The 15585-nt window shown below is 46.3% G+C and overlaps 1 protein-coding gene across 2 annotated transcripts; it reads right to left on the reverse strand.

Annotated features, from left to right (window-relative positions):
- Positions 1 to 10963: 10963 nt before the first annotated feature.
- On the reverse strand, positions 10964 to 14583 carry LOC120726189 (arrestin domain-containing protein 3-like). Of its 2 annotated transcripts, XR_005694289.1 has the most exons (7): positions 14249 to 14583; positions 13888 to 13945; positions 13622 to 13769; positions 13234 to 13330; positions 12895 to 13151; positions 12125 to 12714; positions 10964 to 11202 (listed from the first exon to the last, which is right to left on the reverse strand). XR_005694289.1 is itself a non-coding variant. In XM_040019584.1 (6 exons), exons 1-6 carry the CDS (start codon positions 14490 to 14492, stop codon positions 12352 to 12354), a joined length of 1167 nt encoding a protein of 388 aa, XP_039875518.1. In that variant the 5' UTR covers positions 14493 to 14583; the 3' UTR covers positions 12093 to 12351. The 2 variants fall into 2 exon arrangements, 1 of the variants encoding a protein (XP_039875518.1); XM_040019584.1 differs by lacking the exon at positions 10964 to 11202 and having other exon boundaries at positions 12093 to 12714.
- Between the last annotated feature and the right edge of the window lie 1002 nt (positions 14584 to 15585).

Below are 15585 nucleotides of genomic sequence, written 5' to 3' on the forward strand. Positions count from 1 at the left end.
AGTGAAGTAGCTGCAAGAGAATTTGTTTTATCTTTCCCTGTAGAGACCTTAAAAAAGCACCTTGCCCAAACTGGACTGATATATTTATGATTTATGAGTGTCTGCTCCCACCCCCACAACCTCACCTGTAGTCAGCCTGGAATCCAGAGCCACACCACTGTGCCAGCCTCTCTCGTCACATGTTGCCTCCCTTGAGATTCCTGACACCCCTCCCCCACCCATCACCTTCACTCAATACCAGGTTGAGATGCAAATGAGGAGACTTCACTCAGGCAAGTCTGCTGGACCAGATGGAGTGAGTCCCCTCGTCCTCAAGACCTGTGCCCCCCAGCTGAGTGGAGTCTTTCATAAACTGTTTATGCTGAGTCTGAGTCTGCAGAGGGTCCCAGTGATGTGGAAGACATCATGCCTCGTCCCTGTACCAAAGACGCCACGTCCCAGTGGCCCCCAGGATTACAGGCCCGTGGCACTGACCTCCCACATCATGAAGACCCTGGAAAGGCTCATCCTGGACCAGCTGCGACCCATTGTAAGACCACATCTGGATCCCCTTCAGTTCGCTTATCAGCCTCGTCTCGGAACTGAGGACGCCATCATCTACCTGCTCAATCGTGTCTACACCCATCTGGACCAGCCGGCGAGCACTGTGAGGGTCATGTTTTTTGACTTTTCCAGTGCTTTCAACACCATCAGGCCGACCCTCCTGGGTGATAAGTTAGCAGCGATGCAGGTGGATGCTTCTCTGGTGTCCTGGATTGTTGATTACCTGACAGGAAGACCACAATATGTACGTCTCCCACAGTGTGTGTCTGACAAGGTGATCAGCAACACAGGGGCACCACAGGGGACTGTCCTCTCCCCCTTCCTCTTCACCCTCTACACCACAGACTTCAGCCACTGCACAGAGACCTGCCATCTTCAGAAGTTTTCTGATGACTCTGCGGTGGTTGGATGCATCAGCAGGGATGATGAGACAGAGTACCGGGCTGTGGTCGACTCCTTTGTCACGTGGTGTGAGCAGAATCATCTGCAGCTCAACGTGGCAAAGACCAAGGAACTGATCGTGGACTTCAGGAAGACCAGGAAACACTTGACCCCTGTTTCAATCCAGGGGGTCAGTGTTGACATCGTAGAGGACTATAAATACCTTGGAGTACACATTGACAATAAACTGGACTGGGCTAAAAACACCACAGCACTTTACAGGAAGGGCCAGAGTCGTCTCTATTTTTTGAGGCGACTGAGGTCCTTCAACATATGCCAGAAAATGCTGAGGATTTTCTATGAGTCTGTTGTGGCCAGTGCGATCCTCTATGCTGTTGCATGCTGGGGGAGCAGGCTGAGGGTCGCAGATGCCAACAGACTTAATAAACTAATCCGTAAGGCCAGTAATGTTGTGGGGATGGAGCTTGACACCCTCAAGGTGGTGTCGGAGAGGCGGATGCTGTCCAAGATAAAGACAATGTTGGATAACACCTCCCACCCACTCCATGACATGCTGGTCAGTCACAGGAGCACGTTCAGTGAGAGACTGAGATTACCGAAAAGCACCACTGAACGACACAGGAAATCATTCCTGCCTGTGGCCATCTCCCTGTACAACGCATCCACTTAACACACTGTTTGCTGCTACAACTACACATGTTTCTTTTCCAACTATTTATTTATGAGTGAAGTATGTATGTGTATATATGTATATATTGTACTATTCTTAGTTAGTGTATTGTCTGTCTTGTCTTAATGTTGGTTTAAAATGGAGCACTGTAACAAAAAATAATTTCCCCCAGGGATTAATAAAGTATTCTGATTCTGATTCTGATTTACTGCTGATTATTTAAGTCAGTTTGTGTTCTCAAATGTACGTTTGCTTTTTAACCCCTTCAGTCTCCCTTTTATTCATCTTATCTTTTCTATGCATCATTTCAGAGTTATTGCAATAGTTCAAATGTCTTTTAATTATAATGTACGTGCCAGTAACTGCAACATTAGTCAACATTCAAAACACACTTATTAGTTCTACACAGAGTTCCCAATGTCAATAAGTACTTTCCCTCTAATATTTCTTTAAATATTGTTGTCTCTGCACATCGCAAGTGTTTTAAATACAAAACTGGTCTATTTTTATTCACATTTTTTAAAGATTACACTCTAGCCAGAACACCATGGCTTCAAACTAATACCTTTAATGTCAGAACAACAAAACTGTCCAAGTTTTAAATGAGTAAAACCTTCTACCATCGCCCTTTTCTTTAAGTATTTCTTCACTTTGAAATATCTCCTTTAACAGCTGGAGGAGTACAAAGATGTACAAATGTGATAATGTTGCATCCCTGAATAAGTTGGAAGTCAGAAATGGTCTGCCCTGAGACTGGTTAGTAATCCAATATAGCAGCACTGAACATAAACAGCAGTTAAACTGTAAACTTTGACCTACACTGCTGCTGTTGTGTATTTTTAACATACTGTGGCGAGCTCAGACAAGGAGGAGACAGAGGTTTTGTTTGGTCTTGCTTCCCGTCAGCCAGCCAGGGAGCACAGCCGTTTATTATCATTCGGCAGACGAGCACACACACTAGCACCACCGCTCGGTGCAGCTCTAGCACAACAACAACAACAAAAAAAGGCACTCTCCCACCAGGAAACACACAGTCGTAGAGAGAGCGCGTCACCTGTAACCATGGCAACATAACAACAGAACATAACTGTAAAAACAAAACCCCAAACAGCCCTGACCCGCTACATAGCCCCGACCTAAGGAGTCAGTCGTCCCCAACAACCCCATTACCCTACACAAAGTCCTGCAAATGTCCAGGTGTCTTCTTCTGGCGCACAGGCCGATCTCGACCGGCGAGGGAAAAGTCACTCAGATCAGAACATGGGGTGCCACCAGCATCCCCTGCCCCGGCGTCTGCTGGAGCGAGTGGTCGGTACTGCGAGAGCCTGTCCTGGTGCAACACCACCATGCACCCCGGGCCCGGCATGCGGATACGGTACACCACTTCTGTTAGCCGCTCCACGACCTCCGCCGGCCCTTGCCAGTGACTGCAGAGTTTGGGGGACACCCCTCTCTTGCGAACTGGGCAGTACACCCAAACCTTGTCGCCAGGCACGAAAACCCCCCCTCGGCACTTGGTGTCGTAGGCTCTTTTCTGTCGTACTGCGGCACTGGCCTGGGCCTGGCAGGTGTAGTCATGAACCACCTGCAGCCGCTCCCTCAGCTTCCTGTAGTAATCCATCTCTGGCCCACCGTCAATCTCCGGCTCAGGGGGGACCTGAACACCAGATCCACAGGCGTCCGGAGCTCCTGTCCAAACATCAAAGCGGCAGGTGTGCACTGGCTGGACTCCTGAACCGCAGTCCGATACGACCAAAGGACCAGGGGCAGGTGTCGGTCCCAATCCCGCAGGTGGCGGCTGGTGAGAATGGCGAGCTGGGTGGCCAGCGTGCGGTTAAAGCGCTCGACCAAGCCGTCGCTTTGCAGGTGGAGCGGTGTGGTTCTCGTCTTCTCCACCCCCAGCTGCCGACAGATCTCCCCAAAGACCTTCGAAGTTACGCCCCTGGTCACTGTGGAGCTCAGCCGGGACCCCAAAACGGGTGAGCATCTCCTCCACCAGTTTCTCCGCCGTCGTCGTTGCACTCTGGTCCGGCACCGCGTAGGCCTCTGGCCACTTTGTGAAATAGTCCATAGCCACCAACACATACCGGTTCCCTGACTCCGTAACGGGGAAAGGCCCTAGGACGTCCACTCCCACTCACTCCATCTGGGCCCCCACCAGGTACTGCTGAAAGGGGGGCAGTGGAGCGTTGAGTTGGGATCTTCTGTGCCGTGCAGGTGTCACAGCAGTGCACAAGAAGTTCCACACCCCGTCGACAGCCAGGCCAGTATAGCCGCCCTCTGAGACGGTGGAGAGTGTTGGCATTACCATAGTGGCAGGCCCCCACCGAGCCGTGGACAAGCTCGAGCACCTGCGACTGCAGCAACCGAGGCACCAACAGCTGCAGGAGATCTCTGCCCTGATCGGGAGCCTGCCATCTCCGGTACAGGAGGCCGTCATGGGTCTCCAGGTTGTTGTACTGGGAGTAGTAGGCCTTCACTTCGGGCCCCTGTCCCGACACCCCCGTCCAGTCTGGGCGTTGCTCCGCCTCCAGCCAGGGCCCCACCTGAACCAACGTTGTGTCGGCCTCCTGCTCCCGCTTCAGCTGCTGCTGGCTGTGGCCTGAGCAGTAGCCACCCCCAGCGCCTCCTGGGCAGCTCCGGCAGCTCCCGCCGCGTCACACAGTAGTTCCTCTCGGCTCGCCCCAGAGCACAGCTGAAGTATGCCACCACTCGTTCTCCGGCCACGTCCCGCTGGGAAAGGACCGCCCTGACTCCTACATTGCTGGCGTTAGTGTCCACAATGAAAGGTTGCCGGGCGTTGAGGTCGGCCAGGACTGGAGCTCTAGTGAGGGCCTCCTTCAGCTGTTCAAAAGCCGCAGCGCAGACATCACCCCAGCCAAACGGCTGGCCCTTGTCAGTCAGGCGGTGGAGGGGGCTGGCTATCGTCGCGAACCCCTTGATGAACCGACGGTAGTAGGAGGCTAGGCCCAGGAAGTTCCGCAGTTCTTTGATGTTCGAGGGAGTCGGCCAGTCCCGGACCGCAGCCGCCTTTGCGGGGTCGGTGGCGATACCTTGGGCGCTGATCACATGGCCCAAGAACGTGGTCTCTCTCGTCAACAGCCGGCACTTCGCAGGGTTGAGCCGCAGCCCAGCTCGTCGGATGGCACTGAAGACCTCGCTCAGGTGAGACAGTGCACCAACAGGTCATCCAGGTACACAACACAGCAGCTACGAGGGATGTTCACGAGCACCCTCTCCATCAGCCTCTCAAATGTCGCTGGCGCATTGCAGAGCCCAAATGGCATGACCCTGAACTGCCACAGCCCCTGTCCAATGGTGAATGCAGTCTTAGGCCTTGCTTCGGGGGCTAGCTCCACCTGCCAGTAACCGCTGCGTAGGTCGAGGGAGCTGAACCAGCTGGAGCCGGTAACGTAATCCAGGGCCTCGTCGATCCGTGGAAGCGGGTACGAGTCCTTCTTGGTGACTGCATCGAGACGGCGAAAATCCACGCAGAACCTCGGGCTGCCATCCTTCTTTCCCACCAGGACCACGGGTGCCGCCCATGGGCTGTTGGACAGCTCGATCACCCCAGCCGCAGCCATCTCACGGATCTTTTCCTCCACCACCTGCCATTTTGAGAGGGACAGCCAGTGTGGGCGCAGACGGATGGGTTGAGCAGAGCCGGTGTCGATGGTGTGCTGGACCAGCCCCGTCTGCCTGCAGTCTTTGTCACTGGCGGCAAAGGTGTTCACATTCTCGTCCAAGAGGCCCCTCAACTGCTGGCACTGGTCAACGTTGAGACCTACGCTGCTGCGCTGCCACTGGTCATCAACAGCCTCGATCCTCTCGGCCGAGGGAGATTTGTCAGACTGAGAGGTTGGGGATGAGGTGAGTAGAAATGACCCAGAGCCACCGACACCCGAAATCTGCTGAGCGGCAGCTGCCTGATGCCTGTCTTGTCTGTCTCTGGTCCCCTCCGCTCCCTGCTTTTGACCGCACTGAAGGGCAAGAGTCTCTGTGCCAAGAGTGATAACCTGCTTTGTGGTGTCAACGCAGCCCCCCCAGCGGGTCAGCAGATCAAGGCCGATGATGCACTGGTCTTGAATGTCAGCAAGCCACAAGTCGTGCACCAGCTCCAGATCCTTCACTCAGATCCGCAACGGTTTCTTCCCCCGCATGTCAGTTCTCTCCCCCGTCACTGTCATCAGCTGGGTGTCGGTGGGTGACCAACCTTTCACAAGCGGCCAGGACATTCCAGGGAGCACACCAGGTCGTATTAGGGAAATGGTAGACCCCGTGTCCACCAGGGCCCGGCATGGCTGTTCCTCAACACAGCAGGTCAGGTAGAGTCCCTTGAGGTGCCCGACTTGACCCACCACCGTGCATCGTCCTTGGAGGGGGGCAGGAAGCTGGAGCGGTGGTCCCCTCGCTACACCGCTCCCACCCCGTTTCCCTGAGGCTGCGTAGTTCTGGTCTTCGGGGCGGGTGCTGGGCAGTCACGCACCATGTGGCCGGACTCATCGCACCGGTAGCAGCGGTTGGTCGGTCGACAAGGACGCCTCCGGGGCACCAAGGGCTGCAGCTGGCATATTTCCGCGACCTCCCCATCGCAGTCTGCGGCTCTGATTTGAGGGTGGTTTGGGGGGGGGCAAGTGCTGGTTAGGTCACAAGGTGAGCACAAGCTCAGCCCTTTCAGCCAGGGCTAGGTCAAGGAGTACCTGCAGTGCATCTCCTTCAAATGCTAGCGCTAGTTGTGTAGCAGCCTCTTCGTCGCTCCAGCCACTATGCCTTGCGGCTAGCCAGATTTGTGAGAGGTAGGGCTCTAGCGGGGTTAGCCCGTTGTATTTCGGTACCTTAGCTGGCATTGTAGGCATAACTGCTCCCTGTTGGGGGCTCGGTGTGTTGGTCGACAGAGGCAGCCCATGAAGCATTGCCCTAGTGTCTGTCGCGACGGGCCGCCGCCGCGGTGCGCTCGCGCCGTCGGGACCCGTCGGGACCCGTCAGGGGACTTACATGGCCGCTCGCCTCCTCTCTCTTCAATCGCCAGCTTCCCAAGCAGCGAATGCTCTCCTCGACGGCTTGCTCCAGCCTCCGAATGTGTGTGATCTGGACACAAGCGATGGAGGCACAACTTGTAGAACTTTGGAAAGCTCATCCGAGCCTTTTCGATGTGGCCTCACAAAATTATCACGACCACAACAACCGTGAAAATAGTTGGATTTACATTGTTGCTCAATCACAGCTGCTTGATCAATGTTTTTCGTTAGCAATTTAGCAACGTTGATGGTGGTGTGCGTGTCTGTGTGAGTGAAAGACAGAGAGGGAGAGCGAGCGACAGATTTTCTGTTATAACCTTCATTTTATGGACGTACAGTGTGAGCACTCAGGTTGCATCAGAGCATCGGGCCGTATAGCGTGAGACCCTGCATCGTGACCTATGAACTTCTAACCCCTGCGAGTCAATCGTACAGGTTGACAGAAAAAACTGCACAGTGTATGCCCAGCTTAAGCCATACATTTTTTTTTTAACTAAAATAAGTATCGCAAGCACAATAACTGTGCCTGTGATACTAACATGGCTCCACCTTGCCAATAACCCAGACAGATCTTGTATTTCCTTGTTTTGTTTTTTCTGAAAAACGCTTACTCAAAAGGTTCTGACATCTGAGTTCAGAGACCTCTGGACACATATTTATTTGTCATTACTACTGTTATATTAATTTGACAACCTTGTTTAACCAATGCAGCTTTCATAGTTCTGACATAATGCAAGAACTGCAGCTGCTTTGTGGTTTATTGACACCTGCAGACCTATTTGATCTGAAAACAAGGCAAAAGTCACAACCACTTAATCACATCATGGTTAAGTGAACTGTGCTACATGTAAGAAAGAATTTGAAATGACACATATTTGGACCCTTGTCTGGCATTTATGTATGAAAACAGGTCATATAACTCTAGTGTTAAAAAACTTACCAAGTATTAATGCCCTACATTGACAATATGTACCATGGAGTACATAAAAGCATCGTACATAAACACTCCTCTCCCCGTCTGCCCTCGGGTGTCCACACAACTCCCATGAATCAGTGACGTCTCTCCTTCCGTCTCTCCGTCTCATCCGCTTCCTGAGAAAAGGCAAAACAGACACGGTTAGCCTCCCTCCGCTATCAACCACTTGTTTTACCCTTGCTGAGCTCGAGTCACTACCAGGCTTGGTGCAATACTCCAGCGCCGTCTGTCACCCAGCCACACCATTAAATAGCTCTGCCAACAACGGTGGATGATGTTGTCACTACCCGATCCGTACCGGAAACCCGATCGGTACCCCGCATGCGCGAAAGGTGTCTACTTCCGGTCGAAGCATTTTACGATAGTTACAGGTCAGAGTATCTGTTAAGATGTTAAGAATAACAAGTATCTCTTAAAATGTTTCCGATAATGAAACATTTAATATAATGAAGACAAAAAAAATAAATAAATAAAAAGATAGTGACAGATCGGGACTCACGATCCTTACTGCGCATGTGCAAAGTCGGACCGTACAAATCGGGTCTACCCGATCCGTACCGCGCATGTGCAGGGGGTTTCTTCTTCTTCTGTTCGTTTAATGGCAGTGTACTCCCCAGTGTACGAGGATACCGCCACTCGCTGACTGAGCGAATGAACCCTATTGTAAACTGAATTAGCGTCATTACAAACGTGTGTTAAAATTGATTTAGTGATAATCGAGTGTGTTTATGCTTGTCTGTGTGGAGAGGATTGTTGGAAAAGTGATGATAATGTCCGCTGTCACTGTCAATTGCCAGTAAACACTTCATCTGGCTGCTGAATCTTCACGTGACATATTATAAAGTCTGTATTATTAACTCAGTCATTAGGCACCATTCTTCTTATTTTACAGCGCTGTTGTTCAATCGGGGAACGCTCTCTGTTGAGGAGAAAAGCAAAAATTTGTTGCGGATACGGATTATCCATTGTTTAAATGTCCCGGTAGTCGAAAAGGAGGCAGAGCTGCTGAGAAATGCTAGGAGCTAACTGGGTGCTAACCGTGTCATTCAAATATATTGAATGTCGCAATGTTGGCAAAGAGAGGAAGTGACGTAAGATTTGCGCATGCGGGGTACCGATCGGGTTTCCGGTACGGATCGGGTAGTGACAGATTGGTTGTGTCCAAATTCATGGGCTGCATCCTCCTGAGGCCGCATTTGTAGACCGATTACGTCACAGCGACGCGCCGAAGGCTGTCCAAATTCGTAGACTCCTCCGAATGCAGCCGACAAATGCGTCCTCCTTTTCCCCGAATTTGAAGGATGGGTTGGGTGTGTCCTTCGTGGCCTACCATATCCCAGAATTCATAGCGTGGCCCAGCCAAACTCCAGTTTCCAACAATGGCGGCCGCTACTAAGTTTTAAAATTACTCATACTAATCTTTCTGGGTCACAAAATAAACTTTTAACATATTTTCAGGCGAGAAAGTAGTTGTGTAAACATCAAATATCTGCTCGGTTTATCAAGATACCGCATATTTGCAAAAGTGCTTCGACGTTTTCGGAGACGTCTGCTACCCACCAGCTCGATAGCTAGCCGGGAGCTCGAGGGTTACTGATGCGGCCGAGAACGGCACAACTCCCGGCACATCATTTTCAGATCACCGCGGACTTTCGCTGCTCAGGTTAAACGTAATATATAAGTCACTTAGACAACCTAAAAATGTTATTGTTGGGCTTTTTTCAGTGTTTTGTTTGTTCGTGAGTAAATCGGTTTGGCTGAGATTAAAGTTATTAGATTAGATTAGATAAAATAAAACTTTATTAATCCCCCGGGTGGGTTCCTCCTTGGTTTTTACACAGCTGACTAAACGTCAAACAGAAAACTGATTAAACAGAAGTATGAGACAGTCGAGAATTTACGCCAGTGTCCTGTTATATTTTAGATAGCAAGGAGCAGACGGCTGAGTTTATTAAACTCCACCGAGACAGCGGTGACGCTAATCTGAAGGCTAGACCGTCCAATTTCACGGCCGTTTACTTCCGGCCTACCCGACCTTCTGAGGACCCGGCCCACGTAGACCGCGAAGGCCGGGTCCTCAGGAGGATGCAGCCCATGAATTTGGACACGACCATTGGCAGCAGCTGGCGAGGAATCAGTCGCAGGTGGGACAGCTCAGAGTGGCAGCACTTCCGGGTCGGAGATCTCCCGTTGCTACGCGACTGCGTAACAATCGCAGCGGGGCCGGAGAGGAAAGACAGAGCGAGAGAGAGGAGAACAAACACACACATACACACAGGTCGCCGGTCGGGGCACCGTCAGACCTGACAGTATGTGTATAGAATTGGTCCGAGCACAGATTCCTGTGGAACTAACCAATTATGTCTTCAACAGTTTGCTATTAAGAAGTAGAGTTACAATTTAACAGTATTTCAGCAATGTTTAGGATTCATTTTCATGATTCCGATGGATTAAGCATTATTTATGTTTTTGTTTGTTTAAAACTTCAGGCTGTCTCTTGGGACCTAGTACAGAATATATTTTCACTGCCCAAAATCTGTCAGTAATGGTTTGGCTTTACATAATGATCTTAACCAAGAGGAAGAGAGAGCAACACATCATCAAAAAGCAGCTGCAGCAGGTAGTGTGGTTGAACTTTTATTGATTTATTTATTTCAAAATAACAGATGGTATAGGTATATGTATTTGGCTGGTTCTGAAATCATACCACCATGTCTTTGTATGTCTGACCACACTAAGAAACATAAAGGTCATGACCATAGGTGAGAGTGGAGATATAAATCGGCCAGTAAATCTAGAGCCTCGCTTTTACGCTCTGCTTTTTCTTTCTTTTTCTTTTTCTCTTCTCTTTGATCTCTCCCCTCCCTCTTCCCTCTCCCCTCTACCTTCAGCTAAGGATCATGGCCTCAGACTCGGAAGTGCTAATTCTCACACTGGAATGGCTGCGAACCACCTTGCGAGCTGGGGGCTACCACTTGATAAACAGAACCACATCATCTGTGAAATACAGAGACAAGATTCTGAGAAGTTACTGTCAAGTGGCCTTTTGCCACTTGCCGACTATATCTAGTCTAGGCTTAATTATTCTTTCAAAATGTATAATCACCTCCTGCTGTTCTGATACTACTTCACTTGTCTCTGTATAGAATTGAACATTTTAAGATAAAATCAGGTTTACAAAAATCGAGTTTCAAAATAAAAAGTAGATAAATAACATGATTAAAAAATAAGCAAAGATTACAATGATGACTAAAAAAGTTATTTAAGAAGAAAGAAAGAAAAGTATAAAACCCTTGGCATAAATTTGTGAAAGAAGAAAATATAATAATAAAATTATAATGAATGAGATAAAAATACATATACATACATATGCTTTATTAGAGGTGATTGACGACTGCAACTTAGCTATACAGTGTTCCCTTGTTTATCGTGGGAGTTACATTCTAAAAATAACTAAATAATAAGTGAAATCCGAAAAGTAGCAAACTTTATTTTTATAGATGTTTTAAGGCTGTAAAATCCCTCACTACACACTTTATACACTTTTCTCAGACAGGCATGAACATCTTCACACTTTTCTCTCCTATTTAACCCTTTAGAGCCGATCGGAGCGGACACGCTCTGTTTTGCGTAACTATTTTTAAATCCCAGTAGCACTGCAACCACGTAAGCTAGCGCAAAAATTTTTTTTGCATATGAAACCGGAGGAGTTGTACTTACATCTTATGCCATCAGCTTGTCCTAGGTCACGGTTTCCTTCCACATAAAGCTTTGCAAAGACTGCATAAAAAGCGCTTGCAGGAACAAAAACATAATATTCCAGAAACACGCTTTGCCAATCCGATCAGCTGTTCATAACACTTCCTAGTTGGAATAGACGTCAGCGCGAACTTTTGCATTTCCGCCATTACCTGCCCGAAACCGGAAGTGACGTCATTTTCGCGGAAATGTAGTCTTTTTTACCATCAGGGCCTCAGGGCATATACTGGTCTTTTTAAAAGTTATCTTTGACTTTATGACTTTCTGTGTCGTTTCTGGGATGCTTAGGACTCATATTGCACTGCTGGAAATAGTTTATTTTGATGCATATGCTGCTTTTTTGCAAATTTGCAGTATAATATTTATTTTCGTTTTTCCTGCAGTGTATAAAAATTGGTGTATTTCAAAAATAAAACTATGAAGACACTCAAAATAAATTTCCTGTGGTAGGAAACTATTTTGTGCAACTTTTTTGTATTTACAGTTTTGAGGGATAAGCCTCTTAAATTTCTCTAACTACAAATATATGTTAAAAAAGCAAAAACAATTTTCAATTTTTTTGTAGTTTATTGCACTTTTTTGCAATTTATGTAATTACTATGCACTTAATGAATACATATTATTAAAATCTGGGCTATAATGGTTGTATTGATGTATAGCAACTTGAAATGCTCCCAAAAATGGCTCCACAGCATGTAAAAATATAATATAAGCTCTGGCGGACTTGGTTCTATGGTAGGTCTTAAAGGGTTAAACACCCTCAAAGTTCAAATCTTTGTAGAAAAATAACCCTGGTATTATAAAATGAAACCAAAGAATTGTTTTGTGCTCTTGTTTCAACACCCACCTAAGCCACACACATGCTTTTGTATCTCACTTCTAATTTTCAGAACTTTCACTACCCTGTTTAACAGGTACCTGGCCCTTATTGTTAATCTTTAGCCTATTCACTTAATCCAGTTTAACTTGCACAATCACTCATTCTAATGCTGGTAAATGGAAGTAAATAATGGAGATGGTTCTCCCTGCAGAATAGCTGGTTGCTGCATTGAATCCACTGTGAAAGCTGGAGCTGAGAACCCCAGTGAAGTAGCACCTTGAGGCAACTGGTTATAATTGCCTCCTTTTATGTCATCATCCTGAGGGGGATCGGGGATGGGGTATTGGCAAGCACCTGAGGCTGTAGGTACAGCATGTACATTGTAACTGGTGGCCTTGGCTGCCCCACCCTCCCCCACAGATTGTCCTAAAGCCTCATCGGGCCATATGGAAGCAAGTCTGGAAGGAAGGATGACCAGTGGAAACGTCACTTCTGGGTCAAAGGCAAAACTAATGTCCAGATACACCTGGGAAACAGTCAGAAATGGAAAAAAAAATGTTTAAATAAAGATTGTTATCCGTTATATAGTTATAAAGATACTGAGTTAAGACACATATTTCCTGTTACTTATTTACCCATGATCGTTTACAAATGAAGGAGTTTCATTGCTAAGATATCATGATATCACTATGAAATTGTTTCATACCTTGACATAATATTCAACTGAGATAATATCACAGTTATGGAGAGTGGGGGCAATGTCACCAGGAATCTTAATTTTGCAGGACACAGTTTGCTCTGAGTTTGGACTGATAGTGTCCCCGACCATTTTGCACAGAGTCTTGAAGGTGGGATTAGTATGTTTCTTGCAGGTGTACACTATTTTCTGTTGAAGTTTGAATTTGGGTCTCATTTCCTTGGAAGAGGAGTTGCATATTTTGGCAACAACAGATAAAGTTTCTCCTGTCAAAAACAAATCATAGCAATAAACTGCATTTTTTAAAAATCTATCAGCATTTGTCTTTTCATGTTGCAGATATTTTACCTGGAGAACAAACACCTCTATTAATAGTGGCAGACATCTGGACCTGTCCCCTGGAGCGACCACCCATGTTTTTACTCACTGAACCAGATTGTGGATGCTGTAATAGAACATGCAGATAAAGATTTCCCCAGGGCAACTTAATTCCTCAAATGACCAAATTGCAGAAGAATCTACTTCCTTTTTTTTGTAAACTTAAGACCAAATTCTGGTAAACATCATAAACACAGAACTCCCTGTGTTACAACTGGCGACTCCTAATGAAACATATGAAACTGTAACAGGACATTCAGGTTTTTAAATCATATAAGATTTTGTCTTATATATTTTTCATTTAGCATTTACAACACACGCTCTAAATATTTATAACATATATCAAGGCAGTGTTTACCATCATTTGGACAGTGTGTGGACTGGACCTGGACATAAACTTGATCTCTTTTTGTGCATCAGAGGACCAATGCCAGCTCCTAGCTATCTTTGCTTCCATGATGTAGGAAATTCTTCCATTTTTCCCCTGGAAGGATGAAGGCATGTCACTGTAACAAAAAAATAAAATAAAAACAGTGGAGATTGTATTAAAATAATGTCATAACTATGCAAAAGGAAACTGTTATGACACCGTTTTAATCTTTGAGGCTAAACATCTCCACTTACCAGTCTGGAAGTTTAAATGCGAAGAATAAACTGTTGACCCCTTGGGGAAGTACAGTGCCTGCAAGACAAGGTTGCTTAACTTTTCCTACACAGAGCAAGAGTGATATATTTACGATTTACTACTTTTCATTTAATTCAGACCATCAAAATTGCACACCTTTTCAAAAACTATCAACTTCACAAACAACAACTTTTTTTTAAAGTAAGATTTCTTTAAAAAAAAAATCTGATAATTCCCACATTGCGTTTATCATTGTTACCATTACACGTTATCCCCTGCTTCACTCTAAAGCTTCAAAATTCCCATCCGACACATTTAATTTCAAAATAACTCTGAGTTTAAAATACTTAAACCACTTACCTTTAGGATTTTTTTCAACTACATAGCTCTTCACTTTGAAATATCTCCTCTGCGCAAAGTATTTTGTGTCGCCGTCTGACCACTGCGCGAAAGCGTCTCCTTTGATTTTCAGAGAAACGCTCTTGACTTTGACGTCTTTTGTCAGTCTGAAAATCACTGCGCCTACAATAATATCTCCTGGAGAGACAGTATCATCGTCGTTGGTCGCTGTGTAAATCACATTAAAGTCCTTTATCGGAGACATTTTAGATCTGAGTGAAATGAGTTGCGTTTCCCGTCACTGATAAACGGATCTGAATGGTGTGATTGGAGGCTCCTCCCTGTGACTGACACCGTAATTTTGGACTGTAGCCGACACTAAAAGGTTTGGGACATTTATTACATTTATATATGATGATCGGCATAATGAATAACCACAGTTAAGGTGACTGAATGCTGATGAATATCACAATAACTCACAATCTTGTAATTCATATAATTCTCATTTAAATTGTTTATCGGTAACATTTAAAGATTGAACCAGTTAGTGGGGTTTCTGCCAAAATTATAATATAATTATATAATATTTATACAATAAAATATATATTATATTTTTATACATTAATACTGTTGCAGTTAAAGCAGGTGGAAAATAATCAAAGAGTATGTTTAATAGTCAGTAAAACCATATAATTTTATCATCCTTCCATAGGCAAATTGGTTGTTTCTGTTGTTGGACTGCTTATTCAACAAAGTTGATGAGAACATTATAGAGCTGACAAGAGTTCCAACTTCTGCAATCTGGTAGAAGGTTCCGCATCTTCCGGGCAAGGACAGAGAGACTCAAGAGGAGCTTCTATCCCCAAGCCATCCGTGCCCTAAACACACACACCCGCCCTCTCACATCATCTATAATTGACTGAGACAGGACTCTCTTCCAGACACTAAACCAAGGAACAATGTACATTTCAAATTCCTTTAATTTTAAATATGTCTATATTGTCTGTCCTGTAAAATAGTCAGATGTCTATTCATATTAATGTACAGAATTCACCTGCTTGCTGCTACTACTGCACATTCACCCAATGTAATATATTACATTGGGTGAATGTGAATGTGTATATATATTGTTCTTCCTCTACACCCCCCCCCCCCCCCCCCCCCCCCCCACACACACACACACACACACAATTTTTGCACATGTCAAGGAGCGTGTCAGGCTACATTTCACTGTGTGTTATACTTGTATAACTATGCATGTGACAAATAAAGAACCGTGAACCTTGAACCTTTTGAGTTTATATCAGGCTCTGTTGCTTATAAGTCAGAAAATACGCAAATGGGAGGAAATGTTGCAC

Source organism: Simochromis diagramma, unplaced genomic scaffold, assembly GCF_900408965.1.
Source record: "Simochromis diagramma unplaced genomic scaffold, fSimDia1.1 OVJJ01000822.1, whole genome shotgun sequence".
Lineage (NCBI taxonomy): Eukaryota > Metazoa > Chordata > Actinopteri > Cichliformes > Cichlidae > Simochromis > Simochromis diagramma.

Coding starts and splice junctions, on each gene's coding strand:
- LOC120726189 (XM_040019584.1), bottom strand. CDS start 14,492: ATGTCTCCGATAAAGGACTTTAATGTGATTTACACAGCGACCAACGAC. Junction 13,770..13,887: donor GCATTTAAACTTCCAGACTG/GTAAGTGGAGAT, acceptor TTTTTGTTACAG/TGACATGCCTTCATCCTTCC. Junction 13,331..13,621: donor CACACACTGTCCAAATGATG/GTAAACACTGCC, acceptor GTTCTATTACAG/CATCCACAATCTGGTTCAGT.